Raw genomic sequence first — 14,369 nt, 5'->3', positions numbered from 1 at the left:
AAATTTTTTCCCAAAAACTTTCAACAAAAAAAAAATAGTAAAAAAAATATTTGGAAATGTTTTCCTTATTATTAAAAAAAATGCAGAAAAAATGTTAAGTATTAAAATGCACCGAAGATATTTCTCCAATTTTCAATATTGACGGAATATCAAAATTATTAATTTAATATATTTCAAACTTTTTTAGTTTCTTTCAGTTCTTATTATACTCAATGATGCAAATAAACCAATTTTCAGAGAGACTTAAGATCTTGTCTAAAATAATTGAATCACTTCAAATTTTTTTTAAATTTTTTTTTTTTTTTTTTGCGGATGAGGAGCAACAATGGCATGTCTGGAGACTAAAAAACTCTCCCTCGTTTGTAACCGTCGCACAGCTGGAAGCGCTTTCGTGTTACTTCAGAGTGGCGTCCCATCTTCCTCATTACAAAGGAGCCTGCGTCCAGGCCCCGCGAAACCACTAACGATCTCCCTCGTTTCCTCACTACTTAACATCTTGTCGATTACATTGTCAGTGGTTAGTGACCGACTGCATTCTCCAGCGTTCGACGTTCTTGTTCCCAATGCATGCATTGGAAGAATGTATGTGTTCAGCATTATATCCGCATATGCATGTGGGTTGTTCACTTCACCGAAGTTCCAGCTGTACCATGTAGCGACGTCTTTTAATAGCCTAGCCGTCACTCTGCCGCGTCTTTTGTTAATCCAGCGGTCTTGCCATAGCCTTAGCGTTTCATTCCTTATTTCGCGCTGCAGGTCTTTCTTTAATGTCCATAATTTTTTCCTCTCAAAAGCTGGTAAATCTATCGGTATAGATCCGTTTATTAGTTAAACAGCTGACTTCACATAGAATCGCTCTTTTCAGACTTTATCAAATATAAATGCGCTTATTTTCTTGTAGGAAATGCATTCATGCGTTTTACCACTTCATAATTTATTTCACGCACTACGTCCTCAGAATATGAATTAAAATTTTTAATAACCGAACAACCGAATTTTTGTTTAGGAAAATATAAGTTAAAGTGCAGCAAAACGAAAAATTAAGAAATTTGATACATCTGACGTACGATCCAAACGATTAAGAGCTCTCAAGTGACTATAATTCTTTTTAAAGATCCATCATTGGATGAATATGTCCCAAAAATCGTACATGACAAAATTTCCGACTGGGCTCGCCACACTCAGTGTATGCTTTAAAGGCACGTTTCAGACATGTGTTTTACTTTTTTTCAACTCATGTGCACACACCTATGCTTATGTACTTATATAGTATACATGCTCATGCATGCTGGCTTCGCACAAGTTTCTTGTAGTTGCTTATTTTATGATTACTTTACATTTTACTTTTTATGATTAAAAATTTTTTATTTTGCTGGCGTGAAATTATAATAACAATTCAAATAAATTAAAGGCTTGAAATATTATATTAAAGTGAGCAAAACTTTAGACCCGTTTTATATGCAATTTTAACGCTATAGAAATTAATTAGTATTTGCAAACTATTATTATGTAAACAATTAGAGGTTAGTTATGCTTCAACAGCTTTGCGAAATGAGTGCAATTTATTGAAGAAAAATTGTATGTCATAGTGTGTCATGTCAGTTTCAAGCCGACTCCGAACGGCAGATATTTTTTTATGAGAAGCTTTTTCATGGCTTTGCCATTGCCTGCCGAGGGGCGACCGCTATTAGAAAAAACGTTTGACGTGATAACGTCTTATAATTCCATGTAGCCGGCTGTTATATAAAAGTTATGTTATGTTATGTTATGTTATGTTATGTTATGTTATGTTATGTTATGTTATGTTATGTTATGTTATGTTATGTTATGTTATGTTAAGTTATGTTATGTTATGTTATGTTATGTTATGTTATGTTATGTTATGTTATGTTATGTTATGTTATGTTATGTTATGTTATGTTATGTTATGTTATGTTATGTTATGTTATGTTATGTTATGTTATGTTATGTTATGTTATGTTATGTTATGTTATGTTATGTTATGTTATGTTATGTTATGTTATGTTATGTTATGTTATGTTATGTTATGTTATGTTATGTTATGTTATGTTATGTTATGTTATGTTATGTTATGTTATGTTATGTTATGTTATCTTATGTTATGTTATGTTATGTTATGTTATGTTATGTTATGTTATGTTATGTTATGTTATGTTATGTTATGTTGTGTTATGCTATGTTATGTTATATTATGTTATGTTACGTTACGTTATGTTATGTTATGTTATGTTATGTTATGTTATGTTATGTTACGTTATGTTATGTTATGTTATGTTATGTTATGTTATGTTATGTTATGTTATGTTATGTTATGTTATGTTATGTTATGTTATGTTATGTTATGTTATGTTATGTTATGTTATGTTATGTTATGTTATGTTATGTTATGTTATGTTATGTTATGTTATGTTATGTTATGTTATGTTATGTTATGTTATGTTATGTTATGTTATGTTATATTATGTCATATTATGTGATGTTATACCGATAAGGTTACAATGTATGAGAACTTCTCGTAAATTCATTTCAAAATCCATATATTGGATATTTTGTGAATAATAAAGAATGGTTAACCTTTTCTGAAATACAATTGACTATTTCGAAATACACTCTATGTTTTCCGAAGTACAGTTAAATAAATTAAAATTTGTTTGGATTCTTTTTCTTAAGAAGCCTTTTTGAGATTTTGTCTAAAACTTCAGAAAAGTGAATAAAAAGAAACTTTCACGGAACCATGAACCATTTTTTAAGAAAATATTTATATTCTGGTGTTATTTACGAGCTTTAATCGAATGCATTATTTAACTTAAATAAATGAACTCCAATTTTTACTGCTTAAAAATTACCGATCTTAGATCCTTTTTACTCAACTTCTGCAACAAATTTATAATCAACCAAAAAAATTTCAATTTTCTATTTACAGATCCCTCATCAACAGAGACATCCCTTTCCGCAGCAGACACAACGCTAGCAGCGCAACATGATGACGCCGCTGCACCCAGCACCGCCACTACCAACAACAGCGCTCCAGCACCACCATCTGCATTGCCGGCAACCACAATAGAGCCGATCGTCACAACCGAACCGACAACTACGCCCGCCAGCAGCGAGTTTAGCAGCGAACGACAGGCCAAAGAACATATTGAGCATGTGGCAGGGGTTGAAGAACATCAAAGTATTACTACAACCACAACTGGCGCAACACCCACTGAGAATCAAGAAATAATAGTGCCACATGTATTAGTCGAGCATGCGCAGCAAATTATTGAGGAGGATAAGGCAGAGCACAATCATAATCCACCACATATGCACCTGACACCTTACGAAGCCGAGCACATACAACATATACATGGGCACCATGCTGATCATAATCATGAACATGCTCACGATCACACGCATAATGGCCACGACGACGTCACACACATCGATCATGCGCACGAACACAATGATGAAGAGCACTCGACAGAGCATGTGATCTCGTCAACCTCAAATGACATTTTCGCTGAGAGCAAAGAACCGAGTAAACCATTGGACAGCCCTTCTATTGGGGCCACTACAAATTCGGAGGGGGAGAACGATACGCATAGTGAGGAGAAGATTGTGCATACGCCCGCTGAAGTGTTGATTAACCAAATTTCCCACGAATTTGAAGAGGAGGATAAGGATTTGAATAACTTTCGGCATCCGGCTACACTGATTACCGCCAGCAATAGCGACGAATCGATGATGGCCGCCATGATGGCTGCGGCAATGAAGGAAAACGAAAGTGATGCCACCGCTGTTGGAGGCGAGCCGACGGCGCGGCATGAAGAGGATCCTTACCATACGCATATACTCTCCGAGCAGCACGATCGCTTAGCAGAGCAGGAAGATTTCAAACTAATCGCAGAGGACTTAAGTAGTTCGACAGAAACGCCTGTGATATCTAGTGTAGAAATGACAACAAAGGCAAGCGAAGCAGAAAAGGAAGTTGAAAGTATTGGGAGCACTGAAAAGGGTGCCCCAGTTGTTGTACCTGCGTTAGCAATGAACACCACAAATGTGACAATTGAAGAGCGTGGACGTGCAATGAATATTGCCGACGAAGAGGATAGAGAGACAGCGTCAACCACGATAACAGCGCCAAGTGAGAGTAAAGAGCCGGTGGTGGTGCCAGTCATTGCAATACAATCAGAACACGATCACGTACATATGCCCGATCCCATGACTATTGAAACCTCAACAGCGGCGGGAACAAAAACAAATGCAATTGAAAGCAATAACAACAATGAGGGCGCACCGAAAAGCCACGATGATGCAGCTTCAACAGAATATCCACAGCATTTCTTCTATCATGGCGAGGGTCGCTCTGTGGGCGATAGCATTTCGGCAGAGAATGACGATGTACCATTGAACTATCATTACCATAACTTTGTGACCACAGAACGCGGCGGCAATGGCAATAACAAAAGTATGGCTGAAAAGAGTGGCGCTTTGGTGGATTTAAGCGATATCAGCATGGATGAAGACGACCAAATGGATATGACACACAATACGCACGAACAACAACAACAGCAGCAGCACAAACAGCACGAAGAGCATGACAAGCATGAAGAGCACAACCACAGCAATAATAGCGCCAATGAGGGGGGGCAACAACAAAATGAGCAACAGCTGAAGATTACTGAGGTGACAAAAGTCGCTGGTAGTGCGGCCGCTATGCAACAAGACTGCACTGGCAGTGATGACAGAATGTACAAGGTGAGTGCCTGTGTACTTAGTAGAAGTAGTAGAAATCAATGAAAGTGGATTTAAGCTGTGAATGTGGAAAAAAACATACTCGTACATATATTGTGACATCATTTTTTAGATTACGCATTTCGCACTAAATTTATGCGTTACGTAAACAATAACAATGTTGAAATTTTCAGATTTTAAATTATTCAATAGAATTCATAAAAAACTTTCACGTGCATAGCAACTTTTTTGTGCACCGCGTACCCTCAATACTAAAATTACATATTACGTATTTTTTTCTTGTGTGTTTTTCTTTTTAATTATTTGCTTTTCCATGGTCACCTCTAGATTTCAACACTTTGCTAATCAATACGCAAATTGACGCACTATTCGTTGAAGATACGATCATATATAATATGTACATTAGGGTGCGTCACTCTCTACACGAAGAAAATAATTAGTTCTATTTTTTTCAACGGAGCTAAAATTTGTATTATGCACTTCGTTAAATAACTATATTATTATTATTATTTATTAGTGAAATGTAAAATATTGCACTAACAATTTTAACACACTGGCTGCATAGGCCTTCGGTGTAAATAACTATAACACAGGGACTTCTGAATATTTTTTAACAGTTTATTTCTGCTTCAATTTTTTTTACATTTTGTTATATAAAACCAAGTTTCATATTTTGTGCAAATATAATTTGTGCCAGAATCATGAAATTTCATCTAAATTCGAAACTTTTTAATCATAATTTCGAGTACGCAGAATTATAGCCTATTGAATTTTAATCTAATAAAGTGCAAATCTGAAGTTGCTCAAAAATTGTGTTGATTTTTGACATTCTTTTTTTTTCGCTGTCGATCTTGTGCAGTTTTTTCATATAAAGAATGCTCTATTTTTTTTTTATATGGGAAAAAAACACCTGGGTGCAAAAATTAATTTCAAATATCAATACGATTTTTGAGCTACTTCTTTGCACTTTATTACACCAAAATGCACACCCAAAAATTATCTAAAAATTTTGTCTAAAAAATGTAATAAAAGGGCTACCCAAAAATTATCTAAGAATTCTGATTAAAAAATTTAAAACGACCTCTGTGAACCTAAAAATTACCTAAAAGTTCTATTTAAAAATTAAAAATCTTTGTTCATAACTTTTTTGATTTATTTTTTTAATTTGTACAAACTTGGAATTCCATGGTTTTTGTAGTACAATGAGCCATATTTGCATAAAAAAAATAAAATATAAAATATTATAAAGGTTGGCCAAAAAGACTTGCGGTATTTTTATTGAATTTTCAATTGTTCATAAAATTGGTTATAATAATGCGATTTAAGTCAAATATGCGCCGTGTTGTTCGATGACGAGTTCCCAACGAGATGCCAACTTCATAATGCCCCTCTCATAGAAGCTCGCTTCCCTATTGTCAAAAAACTCGGAGGGCCAATTTTCACAGGACTCTCTTGAGGACAACTTCCGACTACCAAGCTCGTTCGCCATGGACAGAAATAGGTGGTAATCACTTGGTGCGAGATCCGGACTATACGGTGGATACAAAAGAACCTCCCATCCGAGCTCCCGGAGCTTCTGGCGCGTCACCAAAGATGTGTGTGGCCTGGCGTTGTCCTGATGGAAGACAATTCTGCCTCTGTTGATCAAAGATGGCCTCTTCTGCATGAGTGCTGCATTCAAGCGGTCCAGTTGTTGGCAGTACAGGTCCGAATTGAGCGTTTGGCCATAGTGGAGCAGCTTATAGTGGATGATTCCCTGCCAATCCCACCAAACACACAGAAAAACCTTCCTGGCCGTCAATTCAGGCTTGGTCACCGTCTGGGCAGCTTCACCGCTTTTCGACCACGACCGTTTGCGCTTCACGTTGTCGTAAGTGACCCACTTTTCATCGCCAGTCACCATCCGCTTCAAAAACGGGTCGATTTTGTTGCGATTCAGAAGCGATTCGCATGCATCCATACGGGCAAAAATGTTTTTTTGCGTCAAGTCGTGTGGCACCCATACACCGAGCTTCTTTTTGAATCCAAGCTTCTTGAAATGGTTTATAACGGTTTGATGACTCATGCCCAGCTCTTGGCCGATGCTACGGCTGCTACTATGCCGGTCTCTTTCGATCAATTCAGCGAAATAAATAAATATAAAAAAAATATATTGCATAAAAAAATAAACAAGTCTATTGTCAAAACTTGTCAATAAGTCTTAGAGCTGTAGTTATTTAAAGTAGAATATTTTGAAACTTCCGCCAAAAAAAAAACAATTGCAAGAAATTTTAAGATTTAGGTGAGCTGAACGAATTTAAAGTACCTCCAAAAAAGCAGTTGAACCAATAAAATTAGTTTTTAATTTTTTTTTTCCAAAAAATCAGCTACAACAATAAAACAGTTTACGTTGAAAAGGTCTGCAAACAAATTTTTTTATCTGCAAATTCATATAAACGGCATTCAAAAAAAATTAAAAATTGTATCTTTTGATATTAAAATGTTTTGAGCCTCACTAACATCAAACTGCACTGGCTAAATTTTTTCAGTCGAAGCTCTTTAACTCCCTCATCTCATATATATATAATACATAACGGCCTCGTCCACCCTTTTTGGGTGTTTGGCCGAGCTCCTCCTGCTATTTGTGGCGTGCGTCTTGATGGAGGGACCTACAGTTTCAAGCCGACTCCGAACGGCAGATATTTTTATGAGGAGCTTTTTCATCACATAAATACACTCGGAAGTTTGCCATTACCTGCCGAGAGGCGACCGCCATTCGAAAAAATGTTTTTCTTCTTTATGTGTTTCACTGAGATTCGAACATACGTTCTCTCTGAATTCCGAATGGTGTCGTCTCATCTTAATATATACTAAATTTTATAATTCCGATGGAAAAACTGCAACTTTTTTTGATGAAGCACCCTAATGTACATATGTGTATGTATATAAACACAAGTATTTGACTTCAAAATTGCATGTAAACAACTCGCCATTTGGTAATCGACTCACGACTGCAAAAACCAGCTTTAGGTGGCGCTTCATTTTACACGATTTTTCACTTTCTTCACGTTCAGTAAAATTTATGTTCGGATTCATTTCAGCAATGTACTCTTGCAATAAATTGAGCACAAAATAAATTGCATAACACTCGAGTGCTGATATATAGAAAAGTTAAGCACCTGAAAAAAATATAGGCTGCTTTTATTAAGTTATTTTCGAAATGCGTCAGTACCTACAGTGAACACAAGGACGCTCACTTTCTTAATTGTAGCAGCGTAGAGGTGATAGCTGGCTCTTTAAATCCGGCGCTCCATAAGTAGAGAAAGCAGCTGAGTTTTTGAAACGATTTTATTTTTATTTTGAATATAAAGTAGGTTGCGTTCAGCTTGAGCCTGAGCTTAGTAAATTGCAAACCACTACACACTGCCATGCCCCAGGGAGTGCTATGCTCACCAGTCGTACCTACTGGAATAATGGAATATCTGAAGGATCCTCACGAAAAAATTGTATAGTAGGAGATTTTGTAAAGAGATTTCCATGGTTAACGATACCAATATTTCAATGCTCCTTTCAATTTTCAAAACACTTCTCATAGACTGATCTTAAAATCGTCTTTAGCTGTTTGTCGTTTATCCGCGAAGTAGTCATTTAAGTCGTCACTTGAGTCGGCACAAAGGTCATACGGTGCATGGCGGGAAAATATAATGCTTACCGAATTATTATCTGTGCTGTCTTTGTTTTTTGGTCAAATAGTCGGGTACATAATAGGATGTATGAGCAGGTGGATTGTTGTGACGAAGAATCTACTAGCTCTTTCTAAACAACTCTGGCCTTCTTCTAGAGGCATTCTCAAAATTTGTATTTTGGCTGGACTTTATCGTATTTTTTTTTGTTTTTTTACTTTTCGGCTCTCCAAATTTTTATTTTGGCTCGACTTTATCGTATTTTTTTTTTTTTGTGAGTTTTTGGCTCTTTTAAATTGCTGTGGAGGCACAACGACTTTATCGTATTTTGTTTTTTACTTTTTGGCTCTCAAAATTTTTATTTTGGCTCGTATATATCGTATTTTCTTTTTTTTTTTTGAGTTTTTGGCTCTTTTAAATTGCTGTGAAAGCGCAATGTTGAGGAAAGGGTGAAAGGCCAGTAATGCGTTGTACGCATGTAAAAGAATGCTGGGCGTTACTTGGGGTCTATCACCCTTTCTGATGCATTGGTGCTACACGGCAGTAGTTAGACCGACATTACTGTATGAGGCCTTAATATGGTGGACCGTGACAAAAACTAACTAACTCCACTCGAAAAAAAGATTCAGCGACTCCCTGCTCAGTGCATAACAGGAGCGATGAAAACCATTCCAACGACGGCGCTGGAAATGTTACTCAGCATGCCACCTATTGACCTTAGGGCGGAAAATCTGGCAGCGAAATCCGCTGGAAGGTTAGTGATTGCTGGAGTATTCAACTGTAGAACAGACGGCTTTAAAGCTTTAGACGGAGTGTGAGCGTACTTATGCTCTCGCGAAAAGACTGCGGAACTGTCATAGGTATGCTGACAGGTCATAATCTATTGGCGGCACATGCGTACAACAGCCTGGGAGCCCCACTGTTTGAGGGTCTGGAGGACGTCTCAAAAGCGGATCTTCCAGCTCTGCTCAGATTCGCTAGAAGCATTGACATCCTACATGATATCCCCTTTCAGTATTCCTAGAAGTCGGTCTCTATCTGGTATCGCTAGGGACAAAAAGATCTATGCGTAGCTTAATGCCTACCAGGCTAACCTAACTTAACCTTTTGGTTCTTCTGAAAAGGGTGATTTCGACGATTGTGACGCAATTTGGAACGCTATTGTTTTTATTTCTCATTCATATCTCATTACCGAGAGTGAAGGCTTGGTTGCACACTGCAACGAATTTTCACTTTTTTTGTCACACTTGAGGAAAATGTGCTCGATATTATTGCTCAATGGTAATATATCTGTGTTTTTATAGTTTTTCGCCACCAAGTCAGAACTCTTTTAAATACTATTATTTTAATACCATTATTATACTATGGATGCCGAATGAAGGAAGAAAGTCAAGAGAATTTAAAAATATTTTTTTAATATATTAATATATATAAGTAAATATATTTGAATATTTCATAACAATCCTTGCCAAAAAATGTGCAAAACACATTTTTTTCCTACCTAACTGTGGGTCATTTGATAATTTTGAAATACAATTTTCTTAACGTTTTTGCTATTTTCATCATAAGCGATGCACAACTCGGTTCAATGAATACTCTTTTATTTCTATATATTTTTGACGTTGTCGAGTCTCCGTGGAATACCGTAAGCATTTTCAACGCTTTCGCAGGTTACTCCTAACTCGCCTAAAAATTACACTGCGAAATACGGATAAAAACCAAAGAATGGCTTCTTTACGAAACTGTTTCGCCTATAGTAAGTGACAAATTTCGCTCTGGAGTGGCATATATACAACCACCAGACCTAGAAAGGGGTTACTAAGCTACAGGCCCATTTCATTTATACAATACGAAATTCCGGATGATTTTTTCGCATATGTTCAAGACAATGTAACGTACGGCGGCTATTTGCTAGTATGTCATAAAATTTGCCGTTAAAATCAGCAACTTTCCTACCTCGAAAAGATAATTGCAATTGAAAAAGGCCCACAACTAAACGAGAGTTGCATGTGGCAGATATTTACAAATAACTAGCAAAGAAAATATTTGAAATGGCACTTCGGCAAAATTTACTGCCACGCCAGCGTAATGAGCTGTACCAAAGGTCCAAACCAAGGTTGAGTTGTTGCCTTGTAATGTCAAATAAGAAACCTCAAAGAAAATTAGCCACTTAAGGCCAACACTCATGCAGCGCCACGCCCATAAGCAGACTATAAACCAACTATTTAAGTATGCAAAAACAAACAAAAAAAAATCAAAAGATTTCACATTGCGCCATCAAAGCAAACAACACCAATAGCAACAACAATAGCAAACATCTCGAAAACACTTGCTAGATATTGACTTGCATACGACTTGTTATGTATGGCTATTGGAATGCGGTATGCAATAGCATGCCACAGGCGGCATGTGGCATGTGCATGTCCACTACAACAACAACTACTTATTGGCATGACATGCGTCACGAAGCGACTGCACGCTTCACCGCCGCTGCTAAATGTACAAACAACATGACAATAAATGAAAATATTTGCAGACCATATTGAAAAGTGAAAGTAAAATTCGATTTTTATTTTGCGTTTTCTAGTTTCTCGTTACTCGTTTCTCAATTCTCGTTTTCATTTACACTTACAACAAATGAAAAAGCATCAATGAAAGCAAAATCAAATGCAAAGTTGAAGGCGGCCAAACAAGCGAACGACACACACGCATACATACACAGAAGGGCATACATACACACATATACACGAGTATGTAAGCTTACACGTAACTACTTACGGCTGGCTGGGCATTTAAAAACCTGTGTTGACGGCAGACCGACCGCTATACAACGATTTTAATGAGTACCGGCCGGCAACAAATACAAATACTTTCGAGTGCATGCGTATGTGCATATGTGTATGTATGGCAGCCGCAGCCATTGTTGGTCAGTCGTTAATGATGGGCGCGGAAGGTGCTGAGTGCCATTTGGCCTGCAGCTCTATCATTGTGAATTGCAACTGTAGATATTTATTACAATTAGAGCTGACGACAGCGCAGGTGAACATCGAAAGTTTGATTGCATAAAAACTTTTACTGCACGGAGAGTGAAACACTTTTAACAGTAAACGCTGTTTTTTATGTATATATATTTTTTTTTTTTAGACCAAAAATTAAAAAAATATTTGTAATACTGCAACATTTAGTTATATTATATAATGAAAAAATGGATTTTGATGACTTTTTTATAGGTTTGACAGTTTTGGTAACTCTACCAAAAGCTTGAAACTGGAAAAAGGTGTAAACTGTATTTCTGTGTGCACTAAGGCACTTGAGCATTGCAACTTCGTTCACAAAGCGGTTATTTTTAATAGCATAACGAAGTGGACACAGGTATAAAGGGTGGGATACTGGTTTATTTTCAAAAATTGTGTATCGAAATTTTTCAATATTTTTCAAGCCTATTTTTTTAAATGGCATAACGAAATGTTTTCAATATTTTTCAAGTATCTTTTTTTTATGGTATAACGAAAATTTTCACTATTTTTCAATGAATTTTATTTCATAGTAAATGTATTGAACACAAACTTTTAAACCCTTTTTTTAGTTTAGTGTTAATAAGTATGCGTTAAGAAAATGCAACAGCGGCCGCCGTAGCCAAATGAGTAATTTTTATTGTCATTTCTCTTTATTATGATAATATTGGTATGGCTCAATTACTTATGAAAAAAAATATTGGCCACATGGCACACCTCCATCCGATGGACCAAATTTTCGATGACGCTGAGGCATAATTGAGGTTCTATGCCGTTAATGTGCCGAATTATCTCATCCTTTAGCTCTTGAATTGTTGCTGGCTTATCGACGAACACTTTTTCTTTCAAATAACCATAAAGAAAGAAGTCCAACGGTGCCAAATCACATGATCTTGGTGGCCAATTGAAATCGCCGCGACGTGAGATTATTCGACCATCAAATTTTTCGCGCAAAAGAGCCATTGTTTCGTTAGCTGTGTGACAAGTGGCACCGTCCTCTTGAAACCACATATCGTCCACATCCATATCTTCCAATTCGTGCCATAAAAAGTTCATTATCATCTCACGATAGTGAACACTATTCACAGTAATTGCCTGACCGGCATCATTTTGGAAAAAATACGCCCAATGATGCCGCCGGCCCAATGATGTCGCCGGCCCATAAACCGCACCAAACAGTCACTCTTTGTGGGTGCATTGGTTTTTCGGCAATCACTCTTGGATTATCATTCGCCCAATGGGGCAATTCTGCTTATTGACGAATCCACTGAGATGAAAATGTGCCTCATCACTGAATATGAAGTGCGCGATATGCATTTTGATTTTAACGCCCGTTTTCATAATAAGCCTGAATAACTATAACGCGTTGCTGGATTGTGCATCTTTACATGGTTCAAATAGATTTAGTCTAGAATTGAAAAATGTCAAATAAAATGCAGAAAAAAACTTGACGTTTAGGTGTGGTTTACATTCAAATCGGCTCTTGAAATTTAATCACCCTTTATAATGGTTTTATTTTTCAGCATAAATTTTTCAATATAAAAAACGGATGAGTTAACTCGGAAGGCAAATGTAAAAACACTTTTTGAAAAAGCACATTTATTTTTATTTATCAAAGGATTTATTTAAGGGTAGAGAAGTAGAAGAAAAGTTTTGTTCACAAGAATGGTAGGAAACAAGCCAAAGTGTATTAAAACAATTTAAAGAAACGCCTAAACTTATGTTCAAAAAAAAAAATTTCACAAAATATCAAACTAAAGGGTTTTCCAATAACAGGTGTTATTTTGAGGAGCCCGCTATTTCGGTGGATGCCACTTTTCAAGCTGTCATTTTTTGAAATTTGACAAGTAAAAACTACGCCATTAATAAAAATGGAACGATACACGCTTAAACAACGCATTGAAATTACTAAAATTCACTATAAAAATGGTGAACATTTGGCAGAGACGGTTCGTAAAACTCGAACATTTTTGAGTCATCGTGAAGCACCTTGTCGGGCCCCAATACAGAAATTGGTGAAAAAATTCGAGTTGTTGGACAAGATAGTGATGTGAAGAATGAAATCTGGGCACGTCGCTCAAGAACAGCCGAAAATATTGCTGTTGCAGCCCAAAGTGTTGAAGAAAACCCAGGTTTGTCAATTCCTCGTCGTTCTTTGGAATTAGGCATTCCACAAAGGTCATTACACAGCATTTTGCATAAAGATTTGGGTCTTAAGGCTTATAAAGTCCAGTTAACACAAGAATTCAAGCCGTCCGATCATCAACAACGTCGTGTCTTTGCTGATTGGGTCGTTGAAATGCATGAAAATGATCCAGAGTTCCATGAAACAATCATCTTGAGTGATGAGGCCCATTTCCACCTCGGTCGGATCTGGGGCTCAGAAAATCCAAGAATTATTGTTGAAAAGTCTCTCTATCCTCAACGTGTGACTGTTTGTTGCGGTTTATGGTCCGGTGGAGTTATTGGACCTTACTTTTTCGAAAAGCTGGAGCAACAGTTACGGTTTACTTATGATATGTAAGTACAAGGCGGCACAAAATTAAAGACTCGTTATATTCGTACGCCACTTCGAGAGACATCAGTATAAAAACCAACAAGCAATGGAGCGCGTAAAGGTGAAAATAAAGATTTCGATTACAATTTTTTTTTTTGTTATTTATTAAAAGTTACAAAAACTGGTTGAATAATTTTGCGCCGCCTTGTATAAAAACATTTGCTCGAGAAATTAATTTTTAAATTTTTGATTATATTATTTGGTCAATATGGCTTGCGTGGTAGTCTCAGGCTATTGAAACTTTTTACAAAAGGTTATCAGCAGGCAAGTAACTAATTTGCAGATAATATTTTCTAAGGGTAATGAATGCTAATGGCCCTACTCGCTAAATCATTTCTTTGCTTATTAAGTCATAATTATGTTATCCTATGCGATAAA

General features: G+C 36.6%; 1 protein-coding gene across 5 annotated transcripts in view; it reads left to right on the top strand.

The window, feature by feature from the left end:
- LOC128870782 (putative epidermal cell surface receptor) overlaps nt 1-14,369 on the top strand; it is a 161,289-nt gene that overhangs the window by 106,794 nt on the left and 40,126 nt on the right. For all 5 annotated transcript variants that reach the window (XM_054113279.1, XM_054113284.1, XM_054113280.1 and 2 more), the window contains one exon: nt 2,945-4,761. In XM_054113279.1, coding sequence (XP_053969254.1) covers nt 2,945-4,761 — 1,817 coding nt within the window. The remainder of the gene's footprint in view (nt 1-2,944; nt 4,762-14,369) is intronic.

The sequence above is a fragment of the Anastrepha ludens genome, chromosome 2 (assembly GCF_028408465.1).
Source record: "Anastrepha ludens isolate Willacy chromosome 2, idAnaLude1.1, whole genome shotgun sequence".
Taxonomy (NCBI): Eukaryota; Metazoa; Arthropoda; class Insecta; order Diptera; family Tephritidae; genus Anastrepha; species Anastrepha ludens.
This window is presented reverse-complemented; position numbering and strand designations above follow the sequence as displayed.